The sequence below is a fragment of the Taudactylus pleione genome, unplaced genomic scaffold (genome assembly GCF_031769625.1).
Source record: "Taudactylus pleione unplaced genomic scaffold, aTauple2 ptg000181l, whole genome shotgun sequence".
In the NCBI taxonomy this organism is placed as follows: Eukaryota; Metazoa; Chordata; class Amphibia; order Anura; family Myobatrachidae; genus Taudactylus; species Taudactylus pleione.
In genome coordinates, this window is record NW_028284583.1 from 7,858,820 (window position 1) to 7,878,694 (window position 19,875).

General features: G+C 40.0%; 1 protein-coding gene across 4 annotated transcripts in view; it reads right to left on the bottom strand.

The window, feature by feature from the left end:
- GLI3 (GLI family zinc finger 3) overlaps positions 1–19,875 on the bottom strand; it is a 257,696-nt gene that overhangs the window by 102,695 nt on the left and 135,126 nt on the right. For all 4 annotated transcript variants that reach the window (XM_088476046.1, XM_088476045.1, XM_088476047.1 and 1 more), the window contains one exon: positions 6,759–6,864. In XM_088476046.1, the coding sequence (XP_088332172.1) occupies positions 6,759–6,864 (106 nt within the window). The remainder of the gene's footprint in view (positions 1–6,758; positions 6,865–19,875) is intronic.

The window sequence follows — 19,875 nt, forward strand, 5'->3', positions numbered from 1 at the left end:
CGTGTATAAGGTGTATATGAAACATAAATTAATTTCATGTATGTACACAAACTTTGTTTGAGCCACAAAATTATTGAAAATATTGTATAAAATGACCTTCAGGCTGTATGTATAAGGTGTATATGATTCATAAATGCATTCTGTGTTTAGATTGCATTCCTAAGACATTTCAATATGGTATGCAATTATTCCAAAATACGGAATATTCAGATATCCAAAATACCCTTGGTCGCAAGCATTTTGGATATGGGAGACTCAACCTGTACTTGTAAAAGTGATTTATATTTAATACTATGGGTCCATCATCTCTGATGAAATGATCAGGCATCTTAAAAGACTTTGATCGTTCTGTTTCATTGACATGCTCTTCATACTTTTTAAATCATGCAAACGATGCTACTAAAATTATATATTTTTTCTTTTTATGTTTATGTCACATTCTACATTAGTATGGATTGAGGAATATTACCATCTATAATTGAAATTATCCGACTATTCAAAAGCTAGCGCTGGAAAACAATGGCAGGTTAATTTGTGATTTCCTTGCATATTCAGACGCAAATGAGTTGTCATCCAGTTAATATGGAACATATTTCATGTTATGAGATTTTAATTTAATCTGCTCTTTTTAGTTGAAATCTTAATATGTGCTTGCTGGTCTAAGAGCAGCAGTTGGAGCGCAGCCACAGCATGCAGAGACAATGTATTAATGGAAAACAAATGAGAAATTGCAGTTCCTCACACTCAACTGCTATTGAACCTGAGTAGGTCTGTGCAAATTTACAACATGCAGATTAAATACTGTTTATGTTTAGAGCGATTAAAGATCTACTTAGCACATTATCTATAAGAACATTGAATAGTTCAGTAACAGTTGTATTTATATACTCTGATGACATTCATGTGTACTAGGCTTTTATCTATTATTATATTGGCAACATATAGATTCTTTGGAATTGTCATTTTTTCTTATTTTTAGACGTAAGTATAATACAGGTTGAGTATCCCATATACAAATATTCTGTATTTCGGAATTTACGTAATTTTTTTAGCATGACTAAGATACTGATACCTTTGCATTTTGATGGTTCAATGTACACAAACTTTGTTTAAGGCTCAAAATTATTAAAAATTTTTTTTATAAATTTACCTTCAGGCTTTGTGGCTTTGTGTATAAGGTGTATATGAAACAATGAATTTCATACATGTACACAAACTTTGTTTGAGCCACAAAATTATTGAAAATATTGTATAAAATTATCTGCAGGCTGTGTGTATAAGGTGTATATAAAACATAAATGCATTATGTGTTTAGATTTGGGTCCCAATTCCAAGATATTTCATTATGGTATGCAAAAATTCCAAAATACGGAATATTCTGATATCCAAAATACCCCTGGTCCCAAGCATTTTGGATATGGGAGACTCAACCTGTAATGAAAAGCAAGATACATCTGCTCAGTCATAGTGAAGATAAATTATAGGCAAATGTATAAGCAAGACATGTTGCATTACCATGTCTTTACATGGCTCTTACATGTCATTACAGGCTCTTGCTGTGGGAATGTAGCCAAAATGCACCTTGAAATATCAAGTACCTAAGACCTAATTTCTGTGGTAGAATTTCTAGGATGAAATATTCAACATTACATCAAAAGTCTCCAGTTTGCACCCTACTAGCAAAGTTTCTCTATTTTGCTTTTATTGCATTCATTGACTCACATGGGAGAAATTGCTGGACTACTGCCCATAAACTTGGCTACATACTGGTTCTATAGTATCTAAAAACTGACAAGCAACCTACCATTGTAATATAATTTATAATAAATAATTTTCCAATTAAAGTTTAAAGGTAATGACAAAAGTTTCTTCAGATCCTTCAGTGGATTAGGGACATTGGGCGTGCCTTAAAATTAATAAAGGAGCCATGGGAGAACCACCATCTTAACATCTGCAAGAGATTTGGCTTATTAGGTAAGGAGTGGGTTAGACATTACATCATATACTGAGAAAAGGAAGTTTGGTGACCCTGATTCAGAAATAAGGCTTCACTTAGTTTCTTAGTAAGTGAGTGGTTGGGGTGGTCAAGCTATAATGCATGATTTCAGATTATCAATATAGACTTTCATTGTAGAAAACTTGAACAGTCTAATCGGAAAATAGATTTTGGTGGGAGGTGAAGGGAGAGGGGCATTAAAAGAATTGTTTTCAAATAGACAGAGTTTGCAGTTTTGACTGTTAATAAACAAACTAGCAATGTGGAGCAAATTGCTAATGCAAGCAGCCACACAGCCAGGACAAATGGAGTTAGGGACAAGGTATATGTATCTTCACATGCTTATTATGATGTGCAATACAGTGAGTACTGTACATGCCAAATATCAAAGAAGTTACAACCAAAAAGAAAGAACAAGCAGAAATAGAGTAAATCAGAGTAAATATCACAAGGTGGCAAAACCCCTAATAATTTACTCTTACAAGTACTTCCTGGCTCCTTAAATATTCCTGCTGGGCCCTAGGTTTAACAAGATGGTAACTAAATTCTACCATTATTCTGGTACCCTTTGCACAAATTTAGCAAAACACAATGATATAAATGCAGTGCAACATAAGCCTAATAGTAACCTGATCAAAACATGTTAGTAAATGCATCTCCTGACTGCACCGACTTGTCCCATGGACACTGGATACTTGACCCCAGCCAGCATAAGACAATTGTGGAACCCCATATCTATATAAGTTTTAATAGTAATAATAATAATAATTACAAAAAATTAAAAAAGTGAGGATGGCTTTAATTATATCTGTGCAACTCGAATCTCACATATAATCATATGAAAATAGTGTACAGATTTCTCTCACAAACAGAATGGCAAAGTCAATAAAATATGTGAAATACATTTTTTTAAATATATATATAGCTTATCAGAACTTTTTCACTAAACTTTTAAGTGTCAAATGTGTATGTTACATTTTTTTTTATCGACACAAAAAACCTCTTTTAGAACAATAATACAGTAAAATATATGCTAAAACAAGTGACTATTATAAGAGGTACTAGCATTCCAGTCTTGTGGAAATTACAAAAATTCAACCAGTTAAAAAATATTGAATACCTTCTGAAATTCCCTGATATAATACTATTACTACTAACATTTTTATTAATAATAATAATAATAATAATAATAATAATAATAATAATAATAATAATAATGTTTTACCACTGACTATGATGATTGGACAAAATACCTTTCTAGTGTAAAACTGTTTGCTTTTCATAGTTTTTAAGCAAAGTATTTAATTACTTTTTTTGTTTTATGTTTGCCATTATTTTTGCAAAACATTAATATTAGTAATTTTTTGGAATTATTATATTTTTTAAGTCAATTATGTTGCAAATTTTCATCTGTAATAAATTGAACCGTTACTAAAATAGCTCTAAAAAAGTATCAAGCATCTTTTTTCACCAACCACATTTACATCCCTCATAATATAGTCTACTGAAACCCATCAGTATTACGATTGGACATATATTCCCATTATATTACAATGAACGTTTATTTACGCCTTATATTGTAAGTACAGGGCTCCGAGGAAACTGCAAGGAAAGAAAAAAGAAAATTATGACACAGATCTATTACTTTCCTTCTGGCAAATTTCCTCTGAGATTGCAGCCTGGTAATGGCTAGACTAGAGCAAACATCATTAGCTGTGTACTTCAACTTGTAGTTAGGAGTGTTAATATCAATTAATTCTGCTCATAGATGAGGACTTCTTCAAAAAGAAGCTCATCCATCTTCTTAGACATAATTACTTGTAAGTGAAGACTACAAATATTAAATACAGCATAGAAGGCAAGTGCCACCTCTAAACTGAGCAATCTGTAAATTACAGTGTTAAAAGTTGAGTTAGGTATGAAATATATATTGTACATTGTTGGAACAGACAATTGCAGGACATGCATCCTTCTTACAAAAGGCCAGATCTGTCATAAAATAACTGGACCTGCCTGATTGGGCGACTTTTCTAACATCTGTTAACAGAGTTGTGAAGCGCATTCAAGTAGAATGTCAGCACCAACTGTATATCTTTTCAGGCCAGTGATGACCATGTGTCGCCAACATTCAGTATTGAAATTTATCATCTACAAAATAGAACACCCATCTATCAGCGATCACCACTTGCGGCTGATAGTGCGGAACTGTGTGGGTACAGGTGCATGCTGGTGGAATTATGGGCTATGCAGAGATCAGTCAGTTTTTAGTTGGATCTCTTGCTCCAGGGATAGGGCTGATGATGGCTATGAAACATACAAATATCCATATTATTGCCTTTGGCCGCAATGTGAGTACAATTGTGACCAATTTGCCCTCATCTCTGCATTAGTCCCTGTGTGTTTTAACAATAGGAATTTAAAATCCATAATACAAAGATAGATTTAACTTTATGCAGTGATTTTCGATTAGCTGTGAGATTCCTCATACAGAAACAAAGTTTTGGGTATAACAATGTATATCATACATACATAATACCCACCAGTCTCAAAGCCCAAGATGATGTATTCAATATGACCATCCCAACATCTACATTGGATAAGTTTTGCTACATTTATGGAATAATTCTTACTGCGATGCTTATATTTGCACTGTGTACTTTATATATATAAATTAGATTTTTTTTGTATATTATTTTGAATGTGCTGGTTGCATTGTACTATTTGATACAAACTTTATGCTTATATACCCATTAGCAATAACATTAACACCTCTGGCAGGTGAAGCGAATAACATTGATTATCTTGTTACAATGGCACCTTTCAAGGGGTGGTATATATTAGGCATCAAGTGAACAGTCAGCTCTTAAAGTTGATGTGTTGAAAGCAGGAAAAATGGGTAAGCATAAGGATCTGAGTGACTTTGACAAGAGCCAACTTGTGATGGCTGGACGACTGGGTCAGAGCATCTCCAAATTGGTAGATTTTGTAGGGTTTTCCTGGTATGCTGTGGTTAGTACCTATGATGAGTGGTCCAAGGAAAGACAACCAGTGAACCAGAGAAGCTCATAGATGAGTTTGGGGAGTGAAGGCTAGCCCGTCTGGTCCGATCCCACAGAAGAGCTACTCTAGCAAAAATTGCTGAAAAAGTTAATGTTGTCTATGATAGAAATGTGTCAGAACACAGTGCATCACAGCTTGCTGCGTATATGGATTTATATACTCAATCCAGTCAGAGTGCCCATGCTCATCCCTGGCCACCGCCAAAGGTGTCTACAATGGGCACGTCAGCATCAGAACTGGACCATGGAGAAATGTAAGAAGGTGACCTAGTCTGATGAATCAAGTTTTCTTCTACGGCGGGTGTGTATGCGTCGTTTACCTGGGGAAGAGATGACACCAGGATGCACTATGAGAAGAAGGCAAGTTGGCATAGGCATTGTGATGCTCTGGGCAATATTCTGTTGGGAAACCTTGGGTCCTGGCATTCATGTGGATGTTACTCTGACACGTACCACCTATCTAAACATTGTTGCAGACCAAGTACACCCTTTATGGCAACGGTATTTCCTGATGGCAGTGGCCTCCTCTTTCAGCAGGATAACGTACTTTTTGCACTGCAAAAATTGTTCAGGAATAGATTTAGGAACATTACAAAGAGTTCAATCTGATCGAGCATCTATGGGATGTGCTGGAAAAACAAGTCCAAACCATGGCGGCTCCACCTCGCAACTTACAGGACTTTGGTACCAGTTACTACAGGACATCTTCAGGGGTCTAGTAAAGTCCATGCCTCAATGGGTTACAGCTGTTTTGGTGGCAAGAGTTGGACCTACACAATATTAGGCAGGTGGTTTCAATGTTATGGCTGACGGATATATATATATATATATACACATATATGTGGGTATATATATATATATATATATATATATATATACTTTTTATTTACACACTATGGGCCTGATTCAGCAAAGATCGCTATTGCGATCGCAGCTCCGTAATTGCATGCAGGTCTGCTGTGAAAATATGCTAATGAATGCAATCGCAATGCCGTCGCACTGCCAGTATAGAGACGCCCACTGCCTCCCACTGCCTCTATCTCACATCCATAATACTTTACAAACCTTCATAAACATCCGTAACATCGAGTACCATTGGTCCCTCATGCAGAATTACAGCAGCCTTGACCTTACTTACAAATTGCTAACTTTATTGCACGCAGTGTGTACTTAAGCTGCATATGCCATCGCAGTGGCTAATTGATGCATGCCCTTGTAACAGCGTTCAAAAGCACTGAAACGCTTGTGTTTCCCCGACCACCCCCCATCAACACCCCCAAAGGTCACTTCCTGTCAATCACTCTGTGATGGGTCTGCTAGGTCACTGTGTTATCTCAGTGGAGCATTTGTGCATGCTGCACGCAACAATCGTCCATTTGCATGTGTAATCGCAATAGCGATCCTTACTGAATTAGGCCCTATGTGTGTATGATTGGGCATATTAACATTATTTTCCAACCCCCTTCCTGCCATGATTTGCGAATGAGACAGTTGGAAATACTTAGGTTGCTCAAGCATCCACAGACTGGCTCCTGTGTAAATATACACATAGGTATCATAGTAGGTAACAGTCACTGGAACAGGAATATTCCTCATTATAAATGTACCTTACTCAAATATAAGTTGCTCAACAATAGTGACATCAACTTCAAAACACTTTTGCTTGCTTTTGTGCAAATTCAATGACAACAGAATATACGTACACATGCAGTGGAGGAATAGGGGAGGGTTCGTAGTGGTAACGCCCCTCATGATGTCTTGCGTCAATTGGAACAGGGGGATGAAAAGCTGGAAACAGATGAGGAGGATCTATAAAAGGAAAACAAATGTCAGTATTAACACCATGTTTATGTTTATTTTGTAGCAATAACACACTATGGAAAAATACAAATAGAGAACATGCTGGTAACCTGCACACTCATGTATTTAATAAAGACAACTCTAGATAGGTCCCTAGAATATGTCTCTTTGGCAGCAGAGCAGACAAACATTCCCTTTATGTTTACACACCAGTTTTGTCTTTAACCACTGCTGTCAATATTTACTATTTCTTTACTGCCTTAAATGTATAAATCTAATGATATTAATATTACTATATGTAGTATAGAGACCATAGAGATTCCAACACCAAAGTGTTCACAGTGAAGGTAACAACAATTAATATACATTTGTAAGAGCCATTTGCCTGGGTGGCAGAGATGAGCCAAGGGGATGTAGTCCCGGCGTGTAGAACGGTCTAATTACCGTCGCCGAAGTCCCGACATGGCTGTCGGGATGCCACTGTCAGTATTCTGAACAGTGGCATCCCGACAGCCGGGATTTCATACCCAACCCAAGGATATGTAGTTGGCATCCCGGCATGCGGGATGTCGATGGTCTAATTACCGGCGCCGAAAGCCCGACAGGTCAGGATCTCGGCACCAGTAACTCGATCGTCAGGATCCCAAAGGTAAGAATTGGGGTGTAGGAGGAGGTTAGCGTTAGGTAGCGGGGTTAGGGTTAGGCATTAGGGGGAGGTTTAGGCACCGGGGAGGGAGTGTTAGGATTAGGGTGCGGAGAGCGGGAGGTTAGGTTTAGGCACCAGGGAGGGGGTGTTAGGTTAAGGGTGTGGGGAGGGGGAGGTTAGGTTTAGGCATCGGGTAGGAGGTGTTAGGTTTAGGGTGCGTGGAGGGGGAGGTTAGGTTTAGGCATTAGGGAATGGAAGCTAGGTTTAGGCACCGGGGTGGGAGGGTTAGGGTAGGGGTAGGGAAAATACTTACCAGCCGTTCTTATGGGTGTCGGGATTCTGGCTGTTGGGATGCCGATGGTGGTATTCTGAACAGCGGCATCCCGACAGCCAGGTTTTCATACTCAACCCGAGTCAAGGCATACCACCTCTATCATCCTGATTGACAGTCCCAGTGTTACAAAATATAATGGCGCTGGAAATGTCAGTAAGAGCTGTATCAGTGGTATGAGGCAGCAATTTATTAATTCATGTCCATAACTTCCTGAGTCAGGACTGCATGGATTCCCGTTTTTATTTGAATCAATGCTGTTCATGTGACCAATAATGGCTGTTCTTTGTGGAGGGCTGCGGGTGATTATGTCTACAGTGTCAGTGGTAACAGTTTTGTTCTATGTGACATATACAGTGTCAGTTTTGTAAGTCTTTGCAGAAACAGTAAATCATTCATAAGGAACTGTCTCAAACTGGACGCCTAATACACTGCTGCATAAAACATTGGGCATCTGATACAATTATCCGTCTCAGGGCTTATTATTTACACATGAATAGAGCAGCTGGTGCTCGTCATATCTCAAATACATGTGAAAAATGTTACTGTATGTGATCAATCTCCCTGTGTTACCCTGTGACAGTATATCACATGACAGCCTCTCCAAAGTCAGGCTGAAACTGCTGAAGCAGAGCAAAGTGCACGCGGACCTGGCTAGCTCCAATTTATCATACAATTTCCTGACTGATGTTCCAAAAACCAGCTGCTAAGCACTGTATAATGTACTGTAAAGCAAACTAATAGACAGTCACTTCTAATCCAACACAGCTTTTCACCTTACTCTAGGTATTAAATGTTAAACACATTTTTCTTTGGTTTAAAAACATTTTCTAAGATGAAAACTGCAAAATTTGTAGATTATACTAAAGATAATTATTTTACACCACAAACTGAAGAAAACAATTATTTAATGAATTTTTTTATATATATTTTAAAATTTTTCCTTTAACCAGTAGAAAGGTATTTGCAATTGCAATTCTGGGAACACATCGCCACTGTATTAATATATATCAGAATGGAGCCATTTACTGTATTTGTCCTTTGCCCAAACTCACCAGTAAGACTAAGGGCTAAATGTAATAGCCTGTGAGCTGGAGGACGCTGTGGGAATACATGCGAGTATGCCCATATTTTTAAAGCAGCAAGCAGGGGCGTAACAAGGTATTTGAAGTTTGTAAGGGCCCCTATGTACCACCCAATGGTGAAAAATGTATATAACACATGTAACTTTGACAAAGAAGATGGGCCTCCCTCAGCTCTGGGCCCCATAGCAGCTGCACCCCTTGCACCTATGGTAGATATGCCCATGACAGCAAGCATATTTACGGCAAATCCAACTTGGTATAGCCTTTCACATGCTTGCTGCTTTAAAAATACAGGCATACTAGCATGTATTCCTTCAGCAGCGCCGGTTCGCAGGCTATTACATTTAGCCCTAAATGGTGTACTTGAAATGTTGACATTATATTCTCTTCAAAACGTTTCAGTCTGTTTAAGATTTTGTGTAAATACAGATGTATCCTGCTACATCTTTGCTGTATATTCAGCAAATCGCACCACGCATGGCGCAAGGCGTTTGCCCGCCAGCATATACGCGCACTACACATGCACCCGCGCCGCCATAGGATTGCATTGGGGGATCGCAGGTCATGCATAGTGTAGTGTAACTTATGCTGCTGCAGGTAATCGCATGGCGCGATGCATGCGCACATTTGTAGCACGATCGGCAAAGATGTAGCAGGACACATCTGTAGCATTGGTTTATAATAACAAAAATGTGCAGAAAAATGCAGTTTAAAAAGATTGTGCCGAATAGAAAGGTATGAAGTCATATGGTACAAAATGTATTACAGGTTGAGTCCCCCATATCCAAATATAAATACGGAATATTTTTAGCATGACTGTGAAAGTGAAACCTTTGCTTTCTGATGGTTCAATGTACACATACTTTGTTAAAAGCACAAATTATTAAAAATATAGTATAAAATAACCTTCAGGCTGTGTGTATAAGGTATATATGAAACATAAATTAATTACATGTATGTACACAAACTTTTTTTGATGCGCACATTTATTAAAAATATAGTATAAAATGACCTTCAGGCTATGTGTATAAGGTGCATATAAAACATAAATGCATTCTGTGTTTAGATTTGGGTCCCATTCCCAAGATATTTAATTATTTAATGCAAATATTCCAAAATATGGAATATTCCGATATCCAAAATACCCCTGGTCGCAAGCATTTTGGATATGGGAGACTCCACCTATATAGGGAACAGGAAGTTATGTCAGTGGAACTAAATATTCAACCTGATATAGGACGGTTTATTATACATAAATGTACACTGACATGAGGTACGTGTAAGGAACCAATGTGCAAACAGAATCACATGACTCCTACCTCTTCTTGCTGTATTTTAATTTAATTAATAAATACTGCTATTAGAATCATATCATGCAACACCGACATTCACTAACAATTATAAAATAGCACTGATACTTTTCCTTATCTAGAAATACTGTAAATTGCCAAAGGGATATGTGCCACATCCTTCATCCGGGACTTATGCGCCTCTTACAAAGCTGTGTGTGCCCGAAAATGGGAGTATGGCCCAACTACAATAGGCCATGCATCCTAAATGATGTTATTTGGGGGCGTGTCCATAGAGCACACCTCCCGTTAACGTCAGCCCTCTCCCTGCGCTGAATGGATGCCTTTCCTCTTTTCCGGAGCCGGCACCGCTGCACAGATGCAGCAGTGGAGGTGCCCAACCTCCCGACCACCCGCCGGACACTTCGTCCCATGGGTGTAACAGCAGGCCAGTTCCCAAAAAACGGGACTGTCCCACTGAAATCGTGAATGGCTGGGAGGGGTTTGCCCTCTATGGGGTGGCGCCCCTGTTCGACCGCACTGGTCGAGCATGCCTCGAGCTTGCCCTGCTAACGCAAACCTGAAAGGCTACATTGACAATATGCTGCTCTGTACAACTCTGTGTAGTGGATTTTTGTCTGAGCAAGTTCAATCTTCTACACTGACCTTTGCAGATTACTCACATTAGAGAGAGCAGTAAGTACAAGTGCCATAACTAAAATATGTCTTCTGATGATGAATTCACCAGTTGCTTTACACTAACATTGGTAATTAATGAGTTAATAGTAATTGTGTTTCTTCTACAGTATTTCCATCCTTCTCACACAACTTTCCTCTTGGCAGCTGCACCTCAAACTCCCTCTATTCTTTCAAAATAAATTCCTTCCTTCATATTCTTAATCCCCTATCTGACAGGACATTAAGCAGATCCCAGCCTCTGCATTCCTTATACATTTCTTTCTTTTTTCTTTCAAAGTAAGATACTTGTAGGAGTTCTACTTAAAAGGGAAATCACACTCTTGATGCCCCACTCTGGGAACAGCATTGACAAGATACCTACAGTGACTCAGTGTATTTTAATGCAACAAAGTCTATGCTCCTGGGTTACTAGATGAATGTACTTTTTTCTTTTGTCACGAGATATAACCTCGCCAGGAAAGTCCAATAGTGTAATTGCAGGACCTAAATAAACTCATTCATGCTGTCTTCTTTGACCCTGTGAAATAATTATCTCAGACACTCTGCTGTCATGTAGGCCTCGTACATCCGTTCTACAAGAGTTACAATATAAACAGCTTCCTAAAGGTAAACTAGGGCCAACTAGCTTTTACATAGCACATATGGAGAGTTTATTTGAATGACTTCAATGTTTAAACTAGTCACTATTTAAATATGCTCTGTGACATATTTCAAACAAACAGCTTTGTATCATTAGAAAGGCAAACTACTAGCAGCAGAATGCAAGCCCTTGAGAAGAGCATAGCAGGCAGAGAAGCCTTTTGTCCTGTGTAAACAGTCCCTGGTCTTCAGCTCCACACACAGAACATGTTAAAGCTTTCTTCAAAGCTCTGTTTGCTTACACTTCACTTGGCCTGACTTGTGACATAATGATAATCCGCAGAGGTTATCAACCCCAGTTGCCTGCTATAATTGTGCTCAAAGTCGGACTACATTGTTGCTTATGAAGCATAAAAGAATACTTCTGCACTGAGCGACATTTAGTTCTGTAACTGCCATTTTTGGATTAAACACCTACGGCTGTTTTCTTATATACTGTCCTATGCTGGGCATACACGGCCAGATAACATGTCTGTCAGACCGCAGACATTTTATCTGGCAGCCTGCAAGCTGCAGATGTCCCCGGCATACACTGAGATTTCTCTCACAGTGTATCAGCCCGGCATCCGCGCTCCACCCCCGGGGGAGGAGACATTTCCCTGTTCCTTCCGTAGGAAGGAACACAGGAAATGTCTGTCTGTCGGCCGCGGCTGGGCATACACTGCCCGATGCGGCTGACAGTTTACCGGGAAATATCGCATCGGACGGGCATGCTGGAGAATCCGGCATGTCCGACCGAGCAATATCTAACCCTCGGTCGCCCCCCCACACGCTACAATTATCGGGGCGATCCGTCGATATCAGGCGGATCGCCCCAATAATTGTAGCGTGTATGGCCAGCATTACTATTGGATCTGATCAATATACCTGTTTGAATTAATTTCGCCATCTGTCCTGTGTCAGGTTTTTAATATCTGCTTTACTACTTTTTGGTGTTTAGAACTTACTGTGTTTAGTAAACTATGTACTACTAAAATTTCTATCGACATTTTCTATATACAGTATATATATTCCTGTATATATATTCCTTATAAATGCTCATAAAACTATATTATTATGTCTCAGTGATGTCACCAGTTTATGGATTATAAATAGGCTGCATTCCTCTCATTAATACTGATTTAGTGTTATAAATGTCCCTAAATGAAGGGCAGATTGTCGTTTTATGTGCCCACCTACTGTATATTTGCCTAGGAAACGCTGCACTGATACTCTGTTTTCCTGCACATTGCAGGCAGCATAACAGCTAAATTCATTTACAAAACAAATCAGTGTTTGTGTATCAGGATCATAGAGCTTATGTCAATTACTAGTTGTGGGAAAACAGCATATAAGCACAGAATTGCCTACACTCATAAATAGTGTTCCCTCTAGGCTGTTTTTCAAAAGAGCAGAGTGCGCCCTGCCCCTTTTTACTGCGCCCCACTAAAACAGCCTGTGGGTGCCATCCCCACCCACGGGTAAGTGTCCCACGGGTGGGGAAAACTGCGGTGTAGCGGTCACCACCGGTGAATGGATGCAGGCCGTATGCGCCCAGCATCTATTCACAGAGAAGGAAGGGCTTGGGGACAGCCCTGCATGTGCCTGGCAAGTCCCCAAGAGTGATGAAAAGGGGGCTTGTCTTAAAGACACGCCCCATTTTCTTGTGGCCATGCCCCCTTTTCAGGCGCACATGCCGGAGTGCCCTATCTCTAGGTCCGGCCCCGGGCCTAGAGTGAACACTGCATAAATGCGGCTGCACAAAACTGTCATACAGATGTGTAAGTTTTGCTAAAATCTTGCATAAGATCCCTCTGTCTGGCGCCAAAGTATTGCATACAGTGATGTACCATGTGATAGGCTGTTCGCAATGTGCGAATTCTCTCAAAACATACCTGTACAGCTATATGAAATATGCAAGTAAACAGGACTTGTGTAAAATGTTAAAATATTTGCGTAAAATTAGCATAGTATTAGCAAAAGTAGCATAATGTTTGGGGAAAAGTAGCATCATATTAGTGAGAAAGTAGCAAAGAGCGTGACGACTAATCAACATTTCTGCCTACATAGAAAACTGACAATGCAGATAAACATAGAAAATCATAACATACAGTACTGTGCATTGTTATTTGTCATGTATGTCATAGATCACTGTGTTATACAGTATGTATTTCCACGTTTAGCCGCATGTTAATTAGTCTCCACACTCTTTGCTACTTTTTCACTAATATGATGCTACTTTTCCTCTATTATGCTACTTTTTTGATAATATGCTGCTTTATGCAAATGTTTGTGCAGTTGAAAGTGCTATGTTAAGTATAGTACAGTACTGACGGCAGTGCGAAAAAACTGTACACTCGCGATACCTTAGCGTGTGATCCGACGCCACTATAGTGAATATGTGTACAGTAGTGCTGAGAGCAAAGCTAAGTAAGGATACATCTGTATGTCATTAGTCTACTGAGTGGTGTGCACGGCTGATCACAGTACAGCTCACCTTACTGAGCAGCGGTACTCCAAGGTGTGTCACCTGCACAAAACTCTGCATATTTCATTGTTTGAAGATGAACAGAAGGTGCTATAGTACAGGGTCAGGCAATGAAGCATAAGTCAAACAGTACAACACTGCTCCTTTGGGCAATACATCTCTCCAATATGACACAACCTATGATTTCATTCCATAAGGACAATTTTGTAAGGCATGTTTTCTTTTAGGATGCTTTTGTGACAAGTCATTTATTGATATGTATGATACTTTAGAAAGGATGTTTTGCATCCTGTATTAGCACAAATATTATAGAAGATGAATGATAGAGAGCAATGTTTCCTTTCTGTAGGTGTTCCGTCATTCCCTTTTTTATAATATTAAAGTATAATGGTAGTTTAAGAAAAAAATAATTACTGTTTACTTCAATCAGAATTCGATCATGCCCGTCGGTAAATCCCGTCAGCTATGTGTACTGTGCATTTTGTGACCTGGACATTGGTCTGCCCTGAAAAGGCCAATTTCATATAATTTTGCCATCCGGTTATTTAATAAACAAGTTCAAATAGAGTATTGCAGCATATGTCCATAATTAGGATTTAATTCAGCCTGCTTTCAATGGTGAACTTAAGTCAACTGAAGTCAGGGCTACAAACACAGCGTAGGGACACCTTGGGGTCTTGAGATCAATATAATAAATCATCATGAGCTTGTAAATCCCATCTTCTTTCTTCCTATGGAGAACAATGTCACTGCTATGAGCATACAGAGAAGGTGTGGGGTCAAGGGGAGCTGCACATTTATTTATTTTCATTTTTACAATAAAACTAAATGAACGCTGCTGGTAAGACAGAGGATGATGCAGTACTTTCCCAATATATTGACTATATAAATAGAGTTTAAGGTGAGAATTCCTACTATCTGCATTCCGCAGCAGATTTATTACGTTTCTAAGCTTTTAGCTCTTTGATATTTCTTCAGCTACTTGTGGTACCATCCTAATATGTAGTTTATTATTGCAAAAGGATAGTTTATGCATGTAGATCAAACCCTAAATCTAGGCTTTCAATTGATTTTAAAAGATTTATTTCCCCTGCTTGATCACATATGATAAAGATATGTGGGATGCATTTTAACGGTCAGGACATGAAATGTGATTCCCTTTTTACATTACAGATACATTACATCTGTGGAATATGTACATGAATACAAGTGGAGGATAGCCATGCTTGTTAAACGTAGAAGTATAACATCATGTATTATTATTGTTTATTTATAGAGTGTCACCAGATACGCAGCATTGCACAGAGAATATTTGTCATTCCCATCAGCCCCTGTCCCATTGGAGTTACAGCCTAAACGTCCTAGCATACCAGCAAACACACACATACAGTACATACTAGGCTAGTGAGCAGCCAATTAACCTACCGAGATGTTTTTAGAGTGTGGGAAAAAATAAAGCCCGTAGAGGAAATCCATGCAATTAGAGGCAGAACATACAAACTTCAAACAGATAGGGAATCTTAACTCATGACCACAGTGCTCTGATACAGCAAATCTAACCACTGAGCCACCATGCTGCCCACAAGTAATACTGTCCAGTCACTTGTGTTAAAGTCAAAACATTTAGTTTTATAACTTCTATGATTCCTCTCCACAAAGCTGAACAGGGATCATCTTCCTTTAAAACTAATGACAAATCGTCAATATCAAATCATGTTGGATTTCTGCGATCCCGCGATGCCGGGGATCGCGGCAATCCGTAGCTAAAGTATGGGGCCCATTAGTTGCTAGCAGATGCAACAAAACCGCTTAACGAGACTGCACTGATTCATTTGATATGCAACACTTGTGTGTGAATGAGCCTGAATCTCTATACGAAGTGCTAGGATGCAGCTTTTTTTCATGCCAAATTCCATTGTGCTTCATCTGCGCCTTTGTGCATATTTAAAACTAATTCCTGTGCGGTTAAAGTCGCAGCCCGACGTCTCTGGTACAGATTGAGTGGTGTTTCGCTGCATCTGCGGTGTGAATAAGATGCACATTTAAAGACAAAGTTGCAACACTACACCGCTCGGCACGGCTCACTCGTGCCAGGCGTCTCGCAGCGCATGGCATATTGAGGCTTGGTGTATGAGGACACATCTGTAGGTGGCTAGTGACTTACGAAACTAAGAGACATTGGTGAGGTTGTGTTAGCTTAAAACAGTATGAAGATTATTTCTTCATATGAAATCCTTTTGTGACTTTCCTTTTATGTCAGATTTCCTTTATCACTGGCAATGCAAAACTCTTCTGGATCCATTTCTCCAGCTGGCATTTTGATAGTAACAGTGAGTATAGAACCTTTAATGTATCAGTTTAAAGAGTACAGCTTCCCTCTGACAAGTACTTGGGATGAATATTGAAGCACACTGTTCTTCTCAGCAAGTTACTGACACTCTTGGTCTAGTTTAGTGCACATCTCTTTGATGCATACACTGAAGAGATGCAAAATTTTCAAATGTTTTGTAAAATATTCACCCTGTTCCTCATTTGAGAATGGAGTTTTGCATTTCACACCAGTGCAATGTGGCCTCAAGTATTCCCAGTCCTACCTCGACCACACAAAATAGCTGCAAGAATTGGTACCACCACTTCAGCTCAATAAATAGACAATATAGTCCACAAAATGCAAACCTGTAGCAAAGATTGTATCACTGGGACTTTGACCTTTTTAAAAACATGCTGATCTATCACGAAACTGAATTCCAAACTGAAAATTTTCAGCAGCTCTTATCTCTAATGCACAGGCTTATCCATACTCACAGCTGAAAGAGCCATAGTTACAGCATTCCGGGAAACTGAAACAAACAAGGATAGGTCTTATTATGGAATAAGAGTTTTGACTTGTTTAAATTGCTCGGGATCTGGTTTTGCTTTTGAATGGAATAAATGAGGTTACGAGTTTGAAGCTGCCAGGCTGCATTAGCAGTGTATGATCTCACAGCACATGCATGTTCATTTACAGTATAATTTACATTTTTATAATCAATGTTCATCTAGAGGGAATGGCAGAGGGCTTTCATTAGTTCATTTGTACATCTAGAGATATTCTACAAAGTGTTTGATTCGTATGTATGCAGCTGTAATTGTTGCATGTTTCACCGATGGAATTTGGCCTCAATTATTCCCCGTCCTACCGCAGCCACACTACACAGAAGAATGAATTGACCATTGTCACACCAACCCTATTCATAGGCTACAAATTCTCCAAAAATAGATTTCAAAATATAGGTCATGAATGGCATGGAAGTAAAAGTGTAATGCAAAGATTGTATTACTGGAATTTCAGATTTCACATTAAAGAACTCAATTTGCTCAAAGTTTTGCCAAGACTTTAAATAAAAAATTATGTTTTGGTCACTTTTTACAAAACAAGGGGACTGATGCAAAATGACTGCTAGGTCAGTTTGCATAGCAAATCCTACGTGAAAAATTATGCCCATGCAAATGATAAGTGAGACGGGGGCATTGTGAGGTAGGCTGAGTACAGTAAGCACGTGTTTTTGCAATTGTGAACACATACAGATCAGGGCAAAGATGCATTTGTACCCGAGAAAGCAGTATTATTTGCAGATGGTAAGGGGCAGGTGCAAATAATGGATGATGATGATAGTCCCCAGCAGCGATTGCTTCACTGATTGATGACTTCTTTGTCACTAAGACATATATTATGCTTTTGCTTGTGCGCATAAGCAATGCTTTTTTTTTTTTGCACACAAGATTGATGAAATATTACATAAGTTTTAGCAATTTACTGATGCCAGATATCAATGATGCAAATGGTTAAAACCAGGGTGAAAGTGAGATGTATGTGTACGTGAGGTTTGCCTGCTGTAAACCATACTCGCAAACTCTCCCGGAACATCTGGGAGGCTCCCTAAAATCATGTGGAGCTCCCGGCGGCCCAGAAAAGAGGGAAAGTCTCCCGATTGACTGTATAGCCCCCGGACCTTCCCTGTACCGCCACAAACACCACCTGCAGCAGGGTGAGGGGCCAGTGATGCGATTCACGCTGAATTTCGACATAATGGCATCACCCTTTGGTATACAATGGCGGTAATCTTGGCATTGTGAAGCGGAGGTGGGGCCACCATAACATGATCGTAAGTCATCACCCCTAATTCAGCATCAAGTCCTCCGCCACGCCCCCCTCCCAACCTGGCTGCCAGACTGAACCCAGTGTACCTGTGATTTGGGGCGCAATTGTAGGCAACACTGCATATGGCCCAAAATTCCACTTACAGTTTGAGCACCATATGGCTAGGGTTGGCCTGAAAGTATGAATGCTAGACTGAGGAAATCATTACATTCCCAGCATGATCATAAAGTGTTACGGTGCCGATACACGGTGTGATAAATCAGGCAATCCGACGGATTGGTACAATTTGGCTTCTATATTGTACCGTGTATGGGCATGATATCAGACATAGCGCGCACCCGTGGGGTCGTACACCGCACCCCCAGATCTTACTGCAGGTTCAACCGATCTGCAGATGCGATGTGCGTTTCCATGCAGCGCTATGCGGGTGGGGGAGGGGGGAGCTGACATATCGGGCGATCGGCCACCCAATAGCACCATGTGTGGGGACCGCCCAAATATGTAGGACGTCGCATCCCCCATCGCGTCGCACCGTATATGGCCAGTTTTAATCTTCTCCTGCTCCCCTGCCCAGTAGGGTTATATACAATAAATGGCAGACACAGATATACTTGCCATTGTCTTTACAAATGCCCTGATTTGTAAGTAATGAAAAACTGCATAGTAAACTTCATTAAGTATATATTCTTATTACATATTTAATTTTTTTTAAAAGCAAATTAATTCTATTCTTATACAGTAAACATGAGAGGATGTGAATTGCAGTGTACCAGAGGCATGCTTGGTAGAACCTGTAGTGTCCCAGAATATTACAATAAGTGTTGACAACTATGAATACAGGGTGTCATTCAGACCCGCTCGTGAGCGGCAGTACGCTCGCAAGCGGTTCGATGTTCCCCCACTGCGCATGCGCACAACAGAGGGAGCTCCGTCGTGCGCATGCGCGAGACCCGGCGAGAGACGGGCTCTCCATCGCTCCGGGTCTCGCACCAAAGGGGGCGTGCTGTCAATCAAAGGGGGCGTGCCTGCCAGACGGAGGCGTTCCCATGGGAACGCCTACCGTCTCAAGCCGGCCCCACTGACATCACTAGTGATGTCAGTGGGAGTGATTTTGGCTCTGATAGAGCCAAAATCACTCCAGGGCTTGCGGCAGCGAGACCGCAGGGTCTCCGTCGTAAGCCTGATGGTCGCGATGGTCAAGACCATCGCGACCATCATCATGGACGCTCGCTATAGCTGTGGGTGGTAACCCACAGCTATGCGAGCGTCCATGAGGACACTCCAAAAGAAGGTAGGAGGGCCCTGATTCAGAGCAAGCACTCTGGTCAGAGCGTTCAGCTCTGAATCAGGCCCACAGCCATCAGTATACGACCCCAAATTATAGTTGGAGCTGTTCCTGGCATACAGCATGGTATGCATATAAAAATAAAACTGATAGGTAACCATGGCCAAGATAGAGGAGTCTTGGCTGTCAATGTAATAAAACATGCTTTTGATTGTATATCCCATTATTAAACATTGTTATAATATTTACTGATTTTCCACAAATGTAATACTGCCCACACATCAAACCCCTTCCAGTAATGTCATACTCAATCACTTCCTTTTGTAAACTTTCACAGCAAACATGCTTTTAATACTGACTATTGCAGGTGCTGCAGCCTATGGCCCGTATTCAATTTGGAGCGAAAAGCCGAGATCAAAAAAGTTTCGCCGATGACGT